The sequence below is a fragment of the Danio rerio genome, chromosome 21 (genome assembly GCF_049306965.1).
Source record: "Danio rerio strain Tuebingen ecotype United States chromosome 21, GRCz12tu, whole genome shotgun sequence".
Taxonomy (NCBI): Eukaryota; Metazoa; Chordata; class Actinopteri; order Cypriniformes; family Danionidae; genus Danio; species Danio rerio.
In genome coordinates this window covers 26,977,168-26,999,436 of record NC_133196.1, presented here as the reverse complement: position 1 = coordinate 26,999,436, position 22,269 = coordinate 26,977,168, and the positions used below count along the sequence as shown (strand labels likewise).

The following is a 22,269-nucleotide window of genomic DNA, read 5'->3' as shown; positions in this document are numbered from 1 at the left end:
AGTGTTTTAGTGTTGTAAATCAGCCATTTTGGAGGAACAAAACATAAACAATGGCACACTAAACCAAACGAAACTCACATATTTAGCTGAATATTGCTGCTGAAAATGATCAGTTACTGTCATATTTTGCTCTTTATTAATTGGTCAAACCAGGAAAAAAACAATCACTGTAAAATTACTACCAAAAATGTTGGCTATATATAAGATCTAGATACACATATATTTTTTTTTATATATATATAATTTTTGTGACTTTTTCAGCAAGCAACTAAATGTTTTTTTTACAATTTAGAATAGTAGTCCCTCGCATGAGGAAGATCATGTGTTCATGAGGAGCTTATGTATTGTAAAAAATATTTATTTATAACCCCCTATAACTCGAATATGAACTCCATCCGCGAGATGGCAGTGTGATGCGGTTCAGGCTACAGCTCTTCAATTGTCAGGAATCCTCGAGGAAACATACTCCTCTTTCAGGGTCGCTGTGTTTTCAACATGGCGATGTTCATGTCACTAACATGACCGTCAGGGTGAACAAAATGTTCTGTTTTCTTATTAGCTAAAAAATAAAAAAGAATATTTAGCAAACGTGGGATTATTTATTTTACCGCACCATACATGCAGGTAGGTTAAAAAGAGCTCGGATAATTTAGCACTAGTCCAGTGTTTACTTCTACTTCTTATAAGTGAATGACAGGACACATGTTTTATGATTTGATTTTGCAATTGTTTCCGCAGATGTATTAATAATGGCTTTTCTTGGAAGTCTGAAACCAATGCTCTCATCAGCTCTGCAGGGTGAGTCTCAGTCATATACTTTTACATCGTGTTTTTGTAGTTAAACCACAGTTAGCACAAAGTGTCCATAGTTTAATCAATGTATTCATGATAATTCAAATGGTAATCAATGTGCCAGAAAACGATGCTTACTACTCCTTTTCTGTAAAAAGCTTTTTGTAAGGAATATCATGCAATAGAAGAAAATAACAAGACAGGACTAGATAGACAAAATATAAAAATATATTTAAGAAAGAAAAAACTAGGTAACATGCATTAATACAAAATGAGGTAAATGTCAACATATTGTAAAATGCTAAAAAAGCAAGGGTTTTAAATGTTAGTCATAATAAAATATTATAACAAAATAATTTAAAACCAAAACCAACAATAATAAATTGTAAGTTCAATATAAAAGTGGACATTTCCATCTAATCTGTTGGTGTATTTTCTGTATCAAGGATAAGCTGCCAAACTGTATAAAAAAGACAAAAAATATTACTTCACAAACTGTATTGTAAATAAGTCATATAAACAGCTTTATCTAAACACTGAATAAACATAAATTTACACTCATTTACAGAAGTAAGTGAATAGCCTCAGTGATGGGCTAAAAATCTGCAGAATTCTGTACGCGGAGATTCTGTGTGGGCTTAGCGATAATTAACAAAAGTTTAGTACGTTTTATCTCATTGCATTTTCAAGATTTTTGAAAATTACATACAAAGGAAATTCTCTATAGCAGTTGAATAAAATAAAACAACATGCCAGAACATGTAAACTAAAGCATGGGACCATGTAGAGTGTAAAAAGTTTTCCTAATACCACCAAAATAATAATAATAATTTATATATATATATATATATATATATATATATATATATATATATATATATATATATATATATATATATATATATGTGTATATATATATATATATATATATATATATTTTTTTTTTCTCCCTTGATGCTTTTGTCTTGTTTCAGTATTAAAACAAGAAGTATTTTCTGAGCAAGAAAATAATGTTTTCAGAAATAAGTGAGTGAGTTACATTAAAGCAAGCTGAATTATTCTCCAAGTAATCTTTATTCAAACCAAAAACAAGATTATTTTACTTCCCTGTTTATTTTGACTTATTATTTCTGAAAACAAGACAATTTTTTTTACTTGTCTTGAAAATGCATCTTGTTTTATGAATTTTCAGATATTTGGTATAGAGTGGAGGAACTATGACGTTAATTTGTATGCAAAAACCCGGAAGCAAGTTCCCTCGTCCCAAAGTCAATTGGTTTTTTCAATGGTATTTAGATTCAATCGCTTAAATAAGGTTGGTGGTTAACACAAACTCAAGATACTTTCACATTTTATTCTGCGAAATAAAACACATCAGTTGTATCTCACTCTTGATTTTTTAAATCGGTTGCTTCTTTAAAACGATGATTTATATCAAGTTGCTAAATGGGACTACAGGCGATGTCGGGCACAGTATGCGTCATCGAGCTGAAATGGTCTGGAACGCAGCCTGCTTGCGTTGAACATTTGGATTTGTCTGTTATTTAAGTATTTTCATAAATAGGACTTTATAATTTTAGTATTTTTCTAATTGGCAATTCATATTGAGTGTAGATAATGCCTTCATTTGTAGAGACCATCATGACAGATTAATTTGTTGATCATTTATTTTAATAAAAACATTTTATGACGATACAGCTGCAGCCTGTCCTTCCTGTCTTTCCTGCCCTCAGTAATGCAAATGTGTTGATAAATATGTAAAACGAGATAAATATTAACTGTCTTTTTATTGTGATCAATTGAATTTTTATCCTTTTTTTCTTAATCTGAACACACTTAACTCTATCATAACTGCAGTATTTACACTCCTCCTTAAAATGTAGCATGTGTGACTGTATGGGCTGCTTTTCGCTGTACTTCGTGACAAAAAATATTGTCCAAAAAGTCTATCCATGATGGGACCTGCCGGCATTTTATTGACTTGTCCCTCACTCCTCATTACTTTGGTAAGCGGGCTGTGTGCATGCACACGATACACATATTTAAATATGTCTTATGATAATACTATGTAGGCACATTTATAAAACATATAGTACGTGTTTTTAAATTTTTACAACAACTGTGAAGAAAACAAATGTATTTCCCACATAATAACTTACAAGGCATGTCAGTCTTTATACAAATGTGTTTTGGAGTATTTGTTTATAATATGTAGCAAGGATTATAATATAATAAATCGAGAGAGTATATCGTTGTCATGCACCATATTACTAAAACTAAGCTTGAAGAGTTGACTGTAGCAGGGTGGTGCTGACGTCACAGGCGAGCGCCTCGAAGGTACTGTAGACCGTCTATAGCCTATGTTAGCTTTTCAGTCCTTGTGTTTGCATTTAAGACCCAAAGGTGATAAAAGGTATATTATCGTGTGAGGATTATCCGGTTGGACAAAATGTGCAAGTGTATTGAATTATGTTTGAACACAGAGCTTATTATTTGCAATCTTCAAAAAGCCTATGGGAAAGTCCTCTAGGGATTTTATCAAGGGAAACAGTTTTATGCTAGCAGCAGATTGGCCTACATGGTGACATCATAGTTCCTCCTCTCTATAGAAACAGGGCAAAACCAAGTGGGAAAATAATTTTTCTAGTGCATGTTTGAAGCATCAGTCACCTCATTTTGATCATTTAAAAAATGAAAATACTGGAAATGAATGATGCCACTTTCCACTAAATCATTTCCGCAGCATCGCGCTCTGTATCTCTGTGGTCTGCACCGCTCTTCAGTAGAACTATGGCCACCCTCAATCAGATGCACCGCAAGGGCAAACCACCACCTCCTCGCCGAAAGATCAGTGCCACTTTTGGGCATCCTCAACTCAAAGCTGTAGTTCTGAAGACCATGATCAGAAAACCCAAGAAACCCAACTCTGCCAACCGCAAGTGTGCACAAGTGCGTCTCTCCAACGGTCAAGAAGCCGTCGTCTACATACCCGGTGAAGGACACAACCTGCAGGAGCACAACGTGGTGCTGGTGCAGGGAGGACGAACCCAGGACTTACCAGGGGTCAAACTTGCCGTGATCAGGGGCAAATATGACTGTGCACATGTTGTAAAGAAGAAGCAGTAATTATTGTGTCTAATCGTGTTGTTCTGTAAAAAGTTGGATGTCAGTAATAAATGAACTTGGTCGTGATGATCTGATTCTGTGGTCATAAAAATCTTGATCTTGCTTTTCCACAATTAAAAGCTTTTTATTTGAATGTAAAAGTTAAAATTCTATTGTAAGTCATTACATTGAATGCATTTCTTTTACAGTGTTGTGTTGTTGTTTTCAAATGCAAATGCTTAAACACCCGTAAAAGACAGTTCACACAAAAGAATTAAAATTACCTCAAACTTCACCCACACTCAAGTGCTTTTAGCTTTTATGAATTTCTTTGTTTTTCTGGTGAACACAAAATAGGATATTTTAAGGAATATTGGAAAAATATAATTTTAGGTTCGTAGTAAGAACAAAAAAAATTGTCAATAAGTTCATGGCATGTTTTTAGATGCAATATGCTTAAAACTATAACAAATATCTGTCATTAGGGTATGAAAATGTTTTTTTTTTTTTTTTTTTTTGCTAAATAGATTGAGTTAATTTAGTAGATAATTGTTCTTTTAATTTGTATACACCCTTTACATTTTCCTTTTAATCCCCAAAATATTAGATAATTTAAAAATGCTTTTCAAGTAAATATATGCTAATTTAAAAACCTTTGGCTATTTAAACTGAATATAATAAATATCATTTACTTATCTTTATGACTTTTCTATTTTAAGGACACAAAAGAAGATATTTTGAGGACCTGCTTGACCTCCAAGCTATGTTTTATGATGCATGAAATGTTTTTTTATATATATAAAGGTCAATGTCTACCAGTTTTCAAAAAAAAAAATATCCAGTAACACTTTACAAAAATAGCACATGAAAAATTATGTGTTAATATGTAAACTAAGCATTACTTTTTTAAAAATTAATGATGAGTTAAGGTTTGTGCTAATGTTGGAATATCAATCTTATTTCATGCGTGTTCAATAAGAAAAGGTCTGGAGAGGGTTTTTTTCAATGCCAAAAATATTAGTAAATTATTAGAGAAAAATGAATAATTCGATGACAGAGCTCTGGGTTACCTTATCCCAATGCAATACAAGAATTACATTCAAGAGGTTCGCAACTAAAATACATTTCCCGACTCCAGCATATACACAACTGATAATAACAGGTGGAGTTTTGCTGTATTGTCACTTATCAGTCATTCTGCAGTATTTTGGCTCTTGAACCCCAGATATATTTTCTGCAACCCATCTCTGCATACCAGAACTGAACAATTACGTGCATTTTCATCATATTTTTAACCACTTCTACAAGCATCATGCTCCTTGTGACATGTCTAGACTTTGTATTAAACAACAGTACGGAACAAGGGTCCCCACACTAAATGTATTCTTATTCTGTTATTTCTTTCTGGTCAGCAGTTCCTTATAAAAAGTATGCAGCACGGTAAAAAAACGAAGTGTGTCTGGTCAGGATGTGGTATCATACAAAAAAAAGATTGATTAATCTGTTGTTAGTCTAAACATTTTTCTAATAAAAAATAAAGACACAAAAGTAATACAAATAAATTCCTTTTGTCCACACTAATTATGAACTAACATTAACTACAACATAAGTCACAAGTGATCATCTGTGAGTAATGGCTATTATTACTTGTTAGTACATGTTGTTAATTAATGTATTAATTTACATTTTAGTTCAAGCTAAATGTTACCAACATTAAATCAGGAGCTGTTAATGTAGTTATGTTGTGACTATAGTAATAGGGGCATATTACTATTAACTCATTCTTAATTACTCATGAACTCCTGTGTTTAAACTGTTGATGTTACCAGAATTCCTATTGTTATTCAGTGTAAATGCACTGGACGGACGAGCATAAGGAGTTCATGAGTAATTGGCAATAAGTTTAAGATGACGTGCCCCTCCAAGTGAAGTCATGATATAATTATATTTTATCATATGATGAATTCATGATGGTTGAATTAAGCATAAACTAATGTGGTAATTAATACATTAATTAACAAACAATCATGTACTAACATGTACTAAAAGTGATTAACACACATCTCGTGTTGTAGTTAAAATTAGTTCATGATTAGCGTATGCATTAATTAATCATTAGTTTATACGAAATTAATGCTTTGCTTACATATTAACACATCATTATTTATGTACAAGTGTTACCAGATATCCAAAAATATATTTTGTGTTAAAAGAAAAAAATTAATAGTTTATATATTTTTTGAATCTTTTGAGAGCAAATAAATGGTGAGGCAGACATTCCAAGTCTCTCAGAAGTCTCTTGCATAGAGACTCCCTGATGCCACAAATTAGATATAATAATAATAATAATAATAATAATAGTAATAATAAATAGTAATAATAGTAATAATAATAATAGTCCATAGTAGTCTTGAACACCTTGATTATTTGGATCAGCTTAGTTTGATTGTGGTTGGAGCAAAACTGTGCAGAGCTGTGGCCCTCCATGAATCGAGTTAGAGACCTATGCCTTACACAGATATTATCTGATCTGATCCTACACTCTCAGAAATAACGGTACAGAAGCTGTCACTGGGGCAATACCTTTTCAAAAGAGATATATTTGTAGCCTAAGAGCCCACAGTGGTACCTCAAAGGTGCATATTAGTGCCCTTATACCAAAAAGTACCTTTGAGGTACCATTATGGACTCTTCAGCTACAGATATGTACCTTTTGAAAAGGTACTGTCCTAGTGACAGCTCCTGTACCTTTTATTTCTGAGTGTACACATCCAGCTTGCGGAAGTGGTATTTTGGTTGTGCTTCTTGTTTTGCATATAGATCATCACAATGACAATTTTTTAATTAAGTTTTTGTTACTACTACTTGAAGTGTTTCCTGGAGACATCTTAACAATGCCATCATTAACAAACTACAACAATCTGGTATAACATGCTATGTAAACAGAGCCAAAATGAATTCCAAGAACAGAAATGCCACAAGAGAGTGATCTGTCTTCATGCAAATAAATCAGTTCCTGCTGTTAAGATTTTGTAGCATTTTCAACCTTTGCTGCGCCTTGGTAACACCTACATTTAAATATCTTTTTAAATTTGTGATAAGTAGTGATTTTGTTGATTAAAAACACGCTTGCGTAATGGTCTGATCTTTTCACTATAGGAGTAGTCCAGTTAGACAGCGTCCTGCTGTTTCAGGTTTTCCTAATTTGATTTTCAACAATCTCTCGGACTGTGCTTGAACATCTACCTCAGGTATGTTTGTATTTTTTGCTGTACTTTCACACCAAACACGAGATTTATGCTGATAAAACACCTTTATGCCACTTATGTTCCGTTTGCGAGGTGCAACCAGTTTGGCAGAGTAAAGGTATGGCAAAGCCTTTGTAATAGGTGACATACTTGTGTCTCTTTCTATGCTGCTAATACTTATTTTTTAGTTACAGGCATCCTTTTCAGATGCGATTTGTTCATTAGCTACATTCAGTGGTGGAAAGAGTACTGAAAAAACATACTTAAGTAAAAGTAACATTACTTGCCTAATAATGTAGTGCAAGTTAAGTTAAAATATCTGTTTTAAATATTACTTAAAGTATGAGTAAAAAGTAGCCCTTTTAAAAGTACTCAAGAGTATTGTGTATTACGCTGTGAAAAGCTGATGCGTTTACATGTAATTTGTGCATGTGTGTGTAACATCCTGTTGTGCATCTAGTTATTACCCCATAGGCACATGTCATAAGACGTTAATATTAGGTTAGATTTAGGTTGTGATATCAGGTGACCAAAATTCAATGTCTAGCCAGTGTAAGGACGTTAATTTGATGTCCAATAACGACGTCAAATGATGTTGATATTTGGTTGATTTTAGGTTGGACATTGACATCGGCCTGAGGTTGAATTGTGATGTCAACCTGATTTTCATTTGCAAACAAAATGCAAAGGCCCCATGATGTTGGGGTAAAATGTCAATCTGATGTCATGTTGAGGTCTTGTGCCTGCTGGGTGTTTAAGGCCATTTTGGTCATCATACAGTAAACATCCGTCATCTTCTCATTAGTGACATGCATCTAAACAGTCTCTGGGTCAATGCGTGTAAAGATTTTGGACGTCTTCTTGGACACTTTTAATGCTTTCAAACAGTTTGCTGCAATTATAAAGCGCCCATATCTTGAGGTAGTTCATTATGATGTGATTTACCTTTGATTGGACCGGAATCACATAACTGATTTGTCTAATCCCCATAGACAAGAAAATACAGTAGTTACGGCAGGTTAAAAGAAAGTAGTTGAGTAAAAGTACCGATGTTGCACTAAACATGTACTCGAGAAAGTTAAAGTACACGTTTATAAAACTACTTAATAAATTACAATTCCTGAGAAAAACTACTCAATTACAGTAATTTGAGTATTTGTAATTAGTTCCTTTACACCACTGGCTACACTGTATTGTTTTGATAGCACTACCATTTGAATAAATACTATTACTTATTCATCACATACTACCTTACTGTAAAGCTAGAAGTACCATTAAAACATTACAAACCAGCACAAATTGACTATTATAATATTAGGATTAGTTGGTTATGTTAGATATAATTGGTTTTAAAATGCTACCAACAGAAGTTGCATACTGATCCAGTATCTATTAAAACCAATATACATGTACACTACCTGACAAAAGGCTCGTCTCCTATCCAAGTTTTAGGAACAACAAATAATAACTTGAATCTAGTTGATCATTTAATATCAGAAGTGGCTTATATGAAAGGCAAAGGCCTCTAGATTATGCTTATTTTACCAAAATAATATTGTTTTATGTCTTGATTATTAATTATTTAATTAGGAATGACAGGTTAGACTTTGCCATGACAAAACTCTTGTCATATCTTTAAAGGATTCACCCAATCACAAATGAGAGCATCACCTGTGAAAAATACAGCAATTATCACATTCCCAGGTGTATAAAAGAAGAACCCCAGCACACCCAACCTTCATTTGTTTCCTGACTTGCCACATGCCAAAGACTCAACCACAGACCAAAGTGCTGATCATCAAGAGCCTGAAGACCACGTTTCCTGCTGAGGTGGCAGACAACTTTAATGTATCTAAACGTTATGCGAAGAGGATAAAAACAGATTTGAAGAAACTGGTGAATTTCATGACAGGCCCAGGTCAGGCTGACCCAGTAAAACAACAGTTTGAGAGGACCGCTTGTTGGTTAGACAGTCCAAGGCCAACTCTTTTTCAACTGAAGCAAAGTTACACAGCAGTAGTCTACAGAAACCCCTATATCTACAAGATTTGTTGAATTGTCTCACGGAGTGGTCTCAATGGTCGAATAGAACACTCCATTACTCTTCCAAAACATCTCCAACAACCTCTCTATAGGCATGACTGTGGTCAAATGGCTAATGTTAAAAAACTGGAAATCTCCTTTACCTCCTTTCTTTTGAATCTGGTTAATGGATATGGCCTCTGTTATCCACTTGGAAAGGCTCAGATTTATAAGGTCCAATTCTAACTGAATATGCTTTGCTAGCTGGGAACCCTTTCTCGGATACTTAGACCTGAAATGTGCTCAATCCAAATCCAGCACCCCTAAAATTGATTGGCACACTACTGTACCTTATAAGGACTACATCCTGTAAAACTACTTTTTGTGTTTCTCCAGCAGCAGAACCCATATGTATGGCAGTTCATATTATATTTACCTGCAAAGCAGTATATTCTGATATTCTAAGACAATGTTGTTTGTTTGTTCTTTTGTACTTAAACCTTAAAATAAAATTATAAAATTATTAGAGCTATAGTTGTTTTAATAGATACGTGTAGGTTTTATGTTAAATTGTGAACTGTTAAATTAGGTTTGCATAAGAGAACTTAAGATAACCAATGAAACATTACAGTATACTATTATTATATGAGCATTTTTATTTTAAATTAAACAATCCCTTCCATGATTGTGAAATATTTTATAAAACTATTTATAAACATTACAGTTTTAAAATTCACCTGACTGACAATTGGCCATAAAAAAAATCAATGCTAAATAACAGAATCTCTATTTTAATTTTCAGAGCTATGGATGCTGTATATGAGGTAGAGGTGACCACAGGCTCTATGGCCCACGCGGGCACTTTTGACAATATTTTTATAACTCTGATTGGCACAGAAGGAGAGAGCGAGCGGAACAAGCTTGACACCTATGGAAGAGATTTTAATATAGGAATGGTGAGTATTTTTTTTTTTTTTTATTGTCAAAAATTCAAATGAACTCAGGAAATCTCTAACTGAAATGAGCCAGAAGCTTATTTTACTTAAGATTTTGTATGATTTTTATTTCCAGAAAGTGACGTACAAAGTGACGACCAGGTTGTCTCTTGGCACCTTGCTGCTGGTCAGGCTTGAGAAAGACAATTTCCTGTTCTTGCCAGAAAATGACTGGTTTTGCTCTTTGGTAAACATAAAAACTCCTGAAAAACATGTGATCAGTTTTCCATGTTATCGATGGATGACAAAGAGAGAAGTGATTGAGCTGAGAGAGGCCAAAGGTTTGCATATGTGAATCTATTATTGCATTATTATGTGAAAGTGTTAATCATTGCTGTAAGGAATCTAGACCAGGGTTATCTAAAGTTGTTCCTATAAAGGGCCGAAAAACAAACTGGATTGAGGGCTGTGGGCCAAATATTTACAAAACTGTATTACAGTAAATTTGCCCAGGAGAATTTTCTAAAAATGTTGCTTTAAATATTATTACCTAACACAGTATCATTTTTAACATTTTATAAGGAACTTATTAGGCTACAGTAAAAACGTAAACAATCTCATGTATAACATTTAAAAGGTTAACAACATTTAATTGTGTCATTTATTATCAGGTGGCTTTTTTGTGTAGCTTATTAATAAAACAAACAAACAAAAGGATACTTTAAGTTCTAAATGACGATCTCTGTCAAAGGCATTTTCCCCAACCACCTCCAAATCATTCTCCCTCTCTATTGATATGGGATGGCGGGGCAAATCAAAGGTTACCATGGGCCAACTTTGGCTCGTGGGCCCTACTTTGGGCATCTCTGATCTAGACGTTTTTAGTTAGATGTACAATCCCATTCAAATGTTTTTTCAATCAGTATCAGTATCATTAACGCGTTTTTAACATTTATAATTAAATAATAATAGTCATTTGTAATTATGAATTCTAATACAATTTATTGCAATGATGTTATCAAAATAATACAATTATAAATTGCCTTAAACAGTAATTAAATTATTAATTTTATTAATAAGTGTCAGTAAAGACATTTGTAATACTAAAAATAGTTTTATTTAAAACAAAAGGGGTTCTTGTGAACAGAAAATAAACTATGAAAATGTAAAAAAATGTAGTCTAATATTAAGCAGTTTTTTTTCTTTTTTCAAAATTGATTTAAAGAAAGGATTCTTAATTACCACATCAGTATGATTCCTGAAGAATGATGTGATATGAAAGACTGATGATGCTGAAAATTCAACATTACCATCACAAAAATAAATGAGGTTTTAAAATATATTCAAATAAAGACAAGCTACAGTATATTAAATTGTAATATTTTACAATATTAATGTAAAGTCTTAACGTTTAGACTTTAATCTTACCCACCCTAACATTTCAAACCACAGCGTACATCTATTTTATTTGGGGTGTTTCTGCTTAACATTGCTTCTGTCACTTTTATGTATTTTGACAGCTACAAAAATCTATGAAGAACAATATCCACAACTGAAAGAGCACAGACAAAACGAGCTAAAGCTGAACAAAGAAGTATACCGGTAAGTTTGCATCACTAAAAACTCAAGTGCAATCATTTCCATGTCTTCTTTATTGGTTTACTTTGTGTTTCTGTATCTTTTCTCTTCTTCAAGATGGACTGTGTTTAAAGCAGGTCTCCCACAACAGGCTGTTTTTCAAGATCCCTTGTCTGTTCCCTCAGTGGTTCGCTTCTCGTTCACTAAAGACATAGATTCAGCTTTCAGTCGCTCCACTGCGTAAGTAAAGCACACATTCTTATACACTGACCTGATGCTTTAGTGGATACACCTTCGTTATCTGCTTGCGGATGCAAACCTGTAACTTAGTGTATTTAGGCATGTAGATAATAGTCAATATGAACTGTCAAACTAAACCTCAGAAAGGGGAACATTCATTCATTCATTTTCTTTTCGGCTTAGTCCCTTTATTAATCCGGGGTCACCACAGCGGAATGAACTGCCAACTTATCCAGCACATGTTTTATGCAGCGGATGCCCTTCCAGCTGCAACCCATCACTGGGAAACATCCATACTCACCCATTCACACACATACACTGCAAACAATTTAGCCTACCCAATTCACCTATCTTTGGACTGTGGGGGAAAGCGGAGCACCCGGAGGAAACCCATGCCAAAACGGGGAGAACATAAAAACTCCACACAGAAACACCAACTGACCCAGCCGAGGCTTGAACCAGCGACCTTCTTGCTGTGAGGCAAACATTCTACCCACTGCGCCACCATGCAGCCGAAAGGAGACCAATTTGTCTTTAAAAAATACTATGGTTGTTGGTGCCAGACATGCTGGTCTGAGCATTTCAGAAACTGCTGATCTACTGGGACTTTAACACACAACTATCTCTAGGGTACACACACACACACACACACACACACACACACAAATCTAAATAAAAGAGAAAACATCAGTGCGCTGCAGTTCTGTGAGTAAAAATGCTGTGTTGATGCAGTAGGACAGAAGAGATTAACCAGACTTTATTGTCTACCGATTCCTCATGGTGTTTGGTGACCTAACATAAATAAAAAAAACACTTTGTTTAAATGCAGAAAAAATATTGGTCATGTTACTGGAATATGACTTTTGCTTTAAAAAATGTCATCATAATGGAAGACAATAGGGGCCACAAACATAATGAAAGGATAGCCATTTTGCCCTCAGTGTAAAATTTTTAAACATTTTCAAAGATTAATATGTGTCAAAATAAGATTTGTCACTAAATATCATTCCACTTGCTTAAACACAGAGAAAGTTGTGTCCAAATTAGGACTCAAAGTTCCCCCAGAGTGGATGAAAACAAGGGAATTCTGAAAGAGAAGCACAGTAAAGTCTACTTAATAAGTAAAAATTGAGCGTATGCTTGTTACACTAATGCTGAGTTTATCCTCCAGGCTTCGTGAGATCAAAATGAAGAAACTGGCGAAGAAAGCAGATCAGTGGCCTGCCATCAAACACATGAAGAGAGCATTTTGGCCATCCAAAACCACAATCTCAAGTAAAATAGCTGCTAAAGTGGAAATATATTGACGTCAGATGATATGCTTGATGTTAAACGCAGTAAATCAGTCATTAATCTTGTTGCAATCGTTTTATACCAGAATATGTGTATCTGCACTGGAAGGATGATGATTTTTTGGGGTATCAACTGTTAAACGGTCCCAATCCACTGATGCTCCACAGATGTTCAGAACTTCCTCTTAATTTTGCTGTTTCTGATGACATGCTTCTGCCTTTTTTGGAGAGCGGAACTTCTTTAAATGTGGAAATGAAGGTAGAGTTATGACAGATTTGCTTCTTCAAACTGAATATGGCTTTCAAGTAATGCCTCTAAAGTGTTTGGCTTGAACTCAACAGCAAGGAAACATCTTCTTATGTGACTACAAGCGACTGGCAGATTTACCGACTCAGGTCATCAATGGGAAGCAGCAGTTTGTCACGGCTCCTCTGTGTTTGTTGTATAAGAATCAAGAGGGAAAACTTCTGCCCATTGCTATTCAGGTACCTGTGCTGGATTTGACTGATATCAATACTGAAATGATGCTCTGGACCAAGTCTTAAAATGTAAAATATGAACATTCATCTTGGAGTTGTACATTGTGCAGTTTAATATTAGTAAAGTAAATTAGTTTTAAAATGACTATAGGTTATTAAGACTTGTTTTAGGGAGCAAATAAATAAACACAACAACTGAGCATTATTAAGCATAAATCTGTTTTATGCTTAACATATGCTAAACATATGAAGAATAACTAAGGAAAAATGTAATATTGATAAAACGATCAATTCATTTCATGTTTTACTTGACTTTATTTTAATAAAATATTTGCACAAGTAAAGGTAATCATATCTATTTTTGTATGTTTTTCTTAATATGATTAAAGTATTTTCCTCACAATAACCATTTTCTATCTAAAATATACATTTAACACGTCAAAATTACGACATTGGGTAAATAAACTAATATCAGATTTAATTAAATTTTTTTTATTAGTATTACTTTAGCCTAGGTTTTTAAAATTAAAATATAATTACAAAATTTTAATATTGTGCCAGAGAAATCGTTTTATGAAAAAAAATATTTCTTACTATTTAATCTCTTAATCTCGTAAGATATCTTACTAATATTTCTTACTAATTTAATCATTAAATAAATTAAACATAAAATGCATCACATTTTTAATTTAATTTAATTAGCAAAATATAAATATCATTACAAAATGTAAATATTTCCCATAGAAATCTTTTTATGAAAAAAATCTACATTTCTCACTAAATCATGAAATAAGTTAAATAAAATGTATCAAATTTTGTTGTATTTAATTTAATGTTGTTTATTTTAATTTCCAAAATATTTAATATGATCACAAAAATATATATATTACTTAAATATTGTATTTTTGAAAAAAACAATTTTCACAAAATCATGAAAAAAAAATTCATAAAAAATGTATTACCTTTGGTATTTACTTTAATTCATTTCCAAAACATTAATATGATTACAAAATTTAAATATTGCCTCATAGAAATTGTTTTATGAAGAAAAATTTCACTAAATCCTAAAATAAATTAAAAAAAAAAAGTATCCCATATAATTTAGTTCAATTTAAAACATTACCATGATTATTTTTATGCAAAAATAAGCAAATAAACAAATAATAAGTAAAATGTACAGGTAAACTACTTTTCAAATACTTAAAATAAAACCTTAAGAAAAAATGTAAAAAAGATGTTTATACTATGTTCATTATACTGTACACAGCTGATTTGCATGCAGTTATAGTGATGGTGTGTGTGTGTGTGTGTGTGTGTGTGTTTGCTGTATCAGCTGCAGCAGGAGGCATCAGAGCACAGTCCAGTCTTCCTGCCGAGCGACTCTGAGCTGGACTGGCTGACGGCTAAACTCTACGTGAGGAATGCAGACTGTCTGGAGCATCAGGCAGCTCTTCATTTGCGTTCACTGCTGGCAGAGACTTTCACACTGTCATTGCTGAGGAACCTGCCCACAGTTCACCCAATACACAAGGTACATCACCTGAGGAAACACACTGATATGAACACAGTGTTCAAAAAAACCCATATTCACTGTTTGTTTATTTTTAAATTGTCTTGCAGTTGTTAGTGCCACACATTCGTTATACCCTTCAGATGAACAGTCTGGTTCGGCACAGGCTGATTGGGCCTGATGGTGTCTTGTCTCAGGTATTAAGTGTGGGAATGTGTTTTGATTGGTTAAGGATTTTATGTGATGGATTTTTTGTTTAGTGTACTAGTATTGGGCATGAAGGGATGATGGCTTTGATGAGGAAAGCTCTGTCAGATCTGACCTACAGCTCTCTCTGTCTGCCTGAAGACATCAGTGGTCGCCAACTGGACTCTCTGCCAAACTTTTTCTACAGAGATGATGGACTGCGAGTCTGGGCCTTCATAAATGAGTAATGGGTTTTTATTTGTATTTGTGTGTGTGTGTGTGTGTGTGTGTGTGTGTGTGTGTGTGTGTGTGTGTGTGTGTGTGTGTGTGTGTGTGTGTGTGTGTGTGTGTTCGGTTTGATTAAATTTGTACTTTGTTTTGTGTTTAGATTTTTTAAAATTATTTTTTGTTTAATATAGTTTAATATTTTTTGATTAATTAAAAAAATCATTACTTTTTTTTACATTTTCATTCTAATTTCATCTAATTTTGTAATATTTTATTTTATTTTTCTATTTTTATTTTTAATAATAAAATAAATAATTATTACAAATATTATTTGACTTTATTTATTTAGTAGTATTATTTAGCTTTAATTTTGATTAAATTTTACTTTACTTTATAAAATTATAAATAAATGATTTTTTTTGGTTTAACTTATTAATTAAATTAACTTTTACTTAATTACATTTTATTGATATTAATTTAATAAATATTATTAAATTAATTGGTCATCAATTTTGGATCATTTGAATTTACTGCTTAATTAAATTGATTATTTCATTTTTTTTCACTATTTATTAAATTGTATTTAATTTTAATATTTTGCTTTATTTTGTTTATATTCTTTTAATATTTTTATTTATTATTGATTCATTTAATTATTTATTTTATTGTTTTATTTAATTTATTTATATTTTATATATTTTTTATTTGATATTTTTAATTTTAAAACAACATTTTAAATTTTGTATAATTAAAATTTCTTAGATTATATTTTTTATTTATTTATTAACAGTTTAGTTTAAATTAATTTGACATTTTTTTATTAATTTATTTCAGTTCACTTTTTTAAATTTTACTAAATTGTATTTGATTTTATCTTTTTTTTTCATTTTTATAAATGTAATATTATTTATTTATATTTTATCATATATTTTATATATACAGTTGAAGTCAGAATTATCAAACCCCCTGAATTATTATAATTTAAAATTATAATAATGATTTAAAATTATTATAATTTATAATTAAAAAATTTAAAACTGCTTTTATTTTAGTCTAAATAAAACAAGTGAGACTTTCTTTAGAAGAAAAAATATTATCAGACATACAAATTTCCTTGCTCTGTTAAACATCATTTGGGAGATATTTAAAAAAAAAATTTTTTAAAGAGGGTTTAATAATTCTGATTGCAACTCTCTCTCTCTCTATTTATTTTTATTATGTTATAAGCATATTATTTTTTATATTGTTATAATATTTTATACATTTTATTATATTTGTTATATTAAATAAAAAATATATTCATTTATGTGTATTATTAATAAATTTGATTAATTATTAATTTTATTGTATAATTTCATTTATTTGTTTTAAGTATTATTATTATTAAATTCATATTTTTTACTTTAAAAACTGCATTTTTCAAATTTAGTATAATTGTAATTTATTTGATATTTTTATTTAATTTTAATTGGTTTATTTTTTATTTTTTATTAATTTATTTTAAATAACTAATTTGAATTTCTCAAAATTTTTTTTCTTAATATTTCATTATTTATCTTTTTTATTTTTATATCTGTTGTATTCAATTTGATTTATCTTCAATTATTTCTTTAGTTTACCTTATGCTTTAACAATTATTCATTTACATTATTTCAATCCTGTTGCATTTTTTTCAAGCCATCTAATAACTTTTTATTTCAAAACAAATCAGATGAGTTTGTGAAGTTTTTGTTGTCTGTCTGTAGTTTTGTTCGGAGTGTAGTGGAATTTTTCTACCAGAATGACAGTGATGTGCAGAAGGACACTGAACTCCAGGACTGGATCAATGACATTTTCATTCATGGCTTTCTGGAGCAGAGCAGCTCTGGTGAGTTTAATTATGTGGTTTTGGTTCTGATATCAGTCTTTATTCTGATATAAGTCTTTATTTTTTATCATTATTTTTCATTTCTGCTGATTTAGGAATTCCTCAGAGTTTCAGCACAGTGGAGGAGCTCATTAAATTCCTAACCATGATGATCTTTACAGTTTCAGCTCAACATGCTGCTCTTAGAGCAGGACAGGCAAGTTTAAGCTACCAGAAACTTATTTAATATATGCATTAAATAAATACTCTAGAGCAGGGGTGGGCAAACTCAGTCCTGGAGGGCCGGTGTCCTGCACAGTTTAGCTCCAACCCTAATCAAACACACCTGCTTATAGATTTCTTGTGATCTTAAAGACACTAATTAGTGTTGGAACGAAACTCTGCAGGGACCCGGCCCTTGAGGATCAAGTTTGCCAATCCCTGCTCTAGAGGTCAAAGGTGTGAAATTATTAAGATTTGTAATTTGTCTCATTTTTGACCAAAGCTACTGTACACTGTAAAGAGATACTATTAAACATTTTCGGTACAATATTATTACAGTTTAAAATAGCTGTTCATTCTTAATATAATTTATAATGTCATTTTTATTTGCTGGCAATGCTGCATTTTCAGTATCATTATTCCAGCCTTTGGTGATCATTCTAATATGCTGATTTGGTGCTTAAAGAGATAGTTCACTCAAAAATGAAAATGTACTCCCTTTGTAATTACCATCAATTATTTTGAAAGCATTACGAGTTTCTTTCTTCTGCTGAAACATAAAGAAAGATATTTTGAAGAATGTTAACAGTAAACAATGACTTCCATAGAAGGAAAAACAAATACTGTGGAAGTCAATGGTTGCAGGTTTTCAGCATTTTTCTAATTATCTTTTTTTCATGTTCAACAAAAGAAAAAAAACTGGTTTGTGGAAATGAGGATAGAATTGCATTAGGGAATTTTACCCCTTAGTGAACTATCCCAACATTTTTTTTTGAGCTCACATTTGCATCTCAAAATATCAAACATTTAGAAATAGTTTTATTATAAAAACATGCTTTTACGTACCTCACAATGAAGAGCATAACTCCAGACCATTAACTCCAGATATTAATAACAGTATGCTCCTAAACATCAGCAAATGAACTTTAAAATACAAAACAGCAGGGAGTAACCCTTACACAAATTTGTCTTAGAGCTAAAAAACTTAAAAATAAATAAAGCTCCAAAAATGCAACTCTTTCACAGTTTTTCCCAAGCTCCTACTTTTTCCACTTTTAAAAGTTTCTGTGTGGGACTAGAGTAATAATACAAACCACTTTGATGCCAGACTTTGGCTGAGGGATTTTAGAATGACCAAAACAACATTTCAGATGTTTTATGATGTGTTCGATCTGCAGGTTGTCACATTGGCTGTGTCCGAAACCGCATAATTCCTTCCATATTATATAGTATGCTAAAAACAGTATGCGAGCAGAGTAGTATAATTCAGAGAATTCGAAAATCAGTATGCGATTGGATAAAAGATTTATCCTACTCTCGCACAAGTATTCTGTGCATCTTGATGTTTTCGTTAATAGTTTTGTCTGCAATTTTCCAAAATGTGCATGAAAATAGGTGGATGGAAACAGCTACTGATAATAAGAACCATTGTCAAATATAACCATATTATGTAACCGTATGAGACATTCTACTGAAAATTCATTCTTTCAAAAACATTAACTCATAACAAAAGGCTTAAAAAAACTTTCATTTTTTTTGGTCATTTTTGCCTTTTCAATATGTTTTGTACCCTCTGTGTTTGGCTGTTTCTTTCTTTGTTTTTAGTTACATTTTTTTCATTGTCAAAGATAACTATTTTGCCTATTTGTTGTTGTATGTATAATTATATTGTATACACTGTTTATGGGCTTACAAATTTAAGGAGTTTAAAACAGGGTTTCTGCAGGTTCACCAAATTAAATTTAAGACTTTTAAAGACAATTTTAAGACCATTATGAATGTTATTTTAGACTTGTACAGGGCTAAATGCTAAGGATTTTTTATATCCCAGTTGAAAAGGTTTTTCACTACCACTATCAAAAATTATTAAAAGTGATTAATTTTTTATATAAAAATAATGACAATAATGATATTATTATTATTATTATTATTTTCAAATATATCCATTCACAAACCCTATGACCCTTACCAAGAATAAAACAAAACATAGCTGTCACAGACTTCAGTCTACAATCAAATGATTTAATAACAGAAAATAGAGGTCTGGTAAGTTCCCTTAGCAGTAAACAAACTGAGAACTTTTAAGCAAATGTTACTGTAAGGAAAGAAATGAAACGCCATTTTTTAAACAATAAGTTAAAAGTTTCATTGAGATGCATTATTGGTTATTGTGTGGGTGTTAATGGCTAGATTGGTTGGCTATACACGAACAAATGAAAATTAAGACCTGTTAAGAAAGATTTAAGACCTACAACACAATATTTCAGTAGATTTGAGACTTTTTAAGGCCTAAAATTTAGCTTTGATATTCAATACATTTTAAGACCCCACAGATACCCTGTGAAAATAAGATTTAAATAAAGGGATTCTAATCTATTTGATCCTTTCTGCTTAGTTTGACTATGGCAGCTGGTTTCCCAACACTCCTGGCTCTCTGAAAAGCCCTCCTCCTGCATGTAAAGGAAGCTCAGATAAGAATACTGTTCTGCAGGCTCTGCCCGACATCAACACCTCTGCAAATCTAGCGTCTGTTTTTTGGCTCCTCAGCAAACCCTCAGCAGATTTAGTGAGTGTTTCATGCTCTGCTGATTACAGCATAGCATTTTTTGTTTGGTTTGTTTTTTCTAAATGCCCACAATTTCTTTCTAATGTTTCACACAGGTTCCGCTGGGTCAGTACCCTGAGGATTATTTCTGCCAGACTGCTGTGCAGAAGATGATGAGAGATTTTCAGGCAGAGCTTGCCTTCTTCAGTGAGTATGTTGAAGACAGAAACGCAGACCTGCTCGTGCCCTACAAATACATGACCCCTGAAAACATCTGCAACAGCGTCAGTGTTTGACATGCAGTATTATAGTGTTTGACACGCAGTATTATTTTTTAACATCGATTTACAGTTGAAATCAGAATTATTAAACTCCCTTCTTTTTTAAATATTTTCCAAATGATGTTTAACAGAGCAAAGAAATGTTCACAGTATTTCTGATAATATATTTTCTTCTGGAGAAAGTCTTATTTGTTTTATTTCAGCTAGAATAAAAGCAGTTTTTAATTTCTTTAAAAAACATTTTTAGGTCAAAATTATTAGCCCCTTTAAGCTATAATTTTTTCGATAGTCTACAGAACAAACCATCGTTATACAATAACTTTAATTACCCTAACCAGCCTAGTGAACCTAATTAAGCTTTTAAATGTCACTTTAAGCTGTATAGAAGTGTCTTGAAAAAGATCTAGTCAAATATTTACTGTCATCATGGCAAAGATAAAATAAATCAGTTATTAGAGATGAGTTATTAAAACTATTATGTTTAGAAATGTGTTGAAAAAAATCTTCTCTCAGTTAAACAAAAATTGGGGGAAAATAAACAAGGGGCGAATAATTCAGAAGGGCTAATAATTCTGATTTTAACTGTACATTTATAAATTAATTTAGAAACCTTTATAAAATGATGATGCAGATTTTCTTGCTATGAAATATACATAAATACATATTTATAATAGATTTATTCTCATTTTCAATACTTTTCATTTGATTAATGCATTGTGTTGAAATATGTAACATTTAAATTTGAAGACACTACAGTCTAAAACAGATTAGCTTTTATTTATTCACCATACGTCCACAATTGATTGATTACATTAGGAATTGCAAACAATTTTTTTTTTTGTATTTTATGTTTTATAAAATGTTATGTTGAAATATGCAAACGAGTTCTTATTTCCTTAAACACCTCAAAAGTGAAATAAAAAACAGTGTTTTTGTCTGCAGTCTCACCTTCCAAAGCCATATAAAAGTGACCATAATAAAGAAAAATCAAATATATCATGCATGTTTAGGCTTTCATATGGAATAATAAATTTAACAGCATTTAATACTGTCCACATTTAAAAAAAAGTTTGCAGTAACATTCTCCAAATGCAAGCACGCAGCAGTCCCAAATAAACAGGTAAAATATTCTTAGTGTTTAAACCAAAATTCTCTCTTTAAATCCACCAAAATGCCACTATAGTCATACAGCGAAGAGCTATAAAATGTTTATATACACAGAATTGATCGTACAGTGTGCGTGTACGTTAAATCCACATTATCTTTCAGAATTGGAAAATATTAATCCCATGCTTAGTTCTGAACATAAGAACACACTTTTCCTTGTGGCAAAGAATTCGTCATTTTACTAAGCAATCCTTGGCACTCACTATTCTCAAGAGTAAAGACTTTGGACATGACTGATGCTCTTTCATATGATTAACAGATTTATTGGTGGCATTGTTTAGGGCTGAAACCTGACACCATTCTGTACACTATTTCAAGATCATTTGCAAAAATTTCACATCTGAAGCATGTGTATTTTGTGCATGCATTCATTTCTCTGAATCACTTATAAGCACTATTGTGAAGTGGCTATATATTACATAAAGAATAGTTTCAAGGCAACGTTTTATAAATGAGGCCCCTGGGCTTTAATGAAGCATTATGAAGTCATTGGCAAGTCTTTTCAGACTTCAATTGTTCATTCTAGATGATGTTAAACCCAGCTAAATGGTTATTTTTAATGTTAACATAAACAGTCTGATAAATAATTTGG

The 22,269-nt window shown here is 31.9% G+C and overlaps 2 protein-coding genes across 6 annotated transcripts; both read left to right on the top strand.

The window, feature by feature from the left end:
* Positions 1–437: 437 nt before the first annotated feature.
* On the top strand, positions 438–4,058 carry mrps12 (mitochondrial ribosomal protein S12). The gene is given in 3 exon segments (NM_001386273.1): positions 438–624; positions 739–798; positions 3,536–4,058. Coding segments are annotated over 2 exon segments (432 nt in total). The 5' UTR covers positions 438–624; positions 739–749; the 3' UTR covers positions 3,919–4,058.
* A 2,938-nt stretch (positions 4,059–6,996) lies between these two features.
* Positions 6,997–21,505, top strand: si:dkey-17e16.9. Of its 5 annotated transcripts, XM_073935400.1 has the most exons (16): positions 6,997–7,148; positions 9,970–10,123; positions 10,239–10,443; positions 11,623–11,704; positions 11,798–11,920; positions 13,092–13,195; positions 13,299–13,471; positions 13,555–13,698; positions 15,026–15,223; positions 15,313–15,399; positions 15,463–15,632; positions 17,362–17,483; positions 17,579–17,679; positions 20,080–20,250; positions 20,346–20,568; positions 21,094–21,499. In XM_073935400.1, exons 2-15 carry the CDS (start codon positions 9,974–9,976, stop codon positions 20,523–20,525), a joined length of 2,010 nt encoding a protein of 669 aa, XP_073791501.1. In that variant the 5' UTR covers positions 6,997–7,148; positions 9,970–9,973; the 3' UTR covers positions 20,526–20,568; positions 21,094–21,499. The 5 variants fall into 5 exon arrangements, 3 of the variants coding, with proteins under 3 accessions (XP_073791501.1, XP_073791500.1, XP_017208558.3); XM_073935399.1 differs by having other exon boundaries at positions 20,346–21,505; XR_012396805.1 differs by lacking the exon at positions 6,997–7,148 and having other exon boundaries at positions 8,760–10,123; positions 15,551–15,632; positions 20,346–21,499.
* The last annotated feature ends 764 nt before the right edge of the window (positions 21,506–22,269 follow it).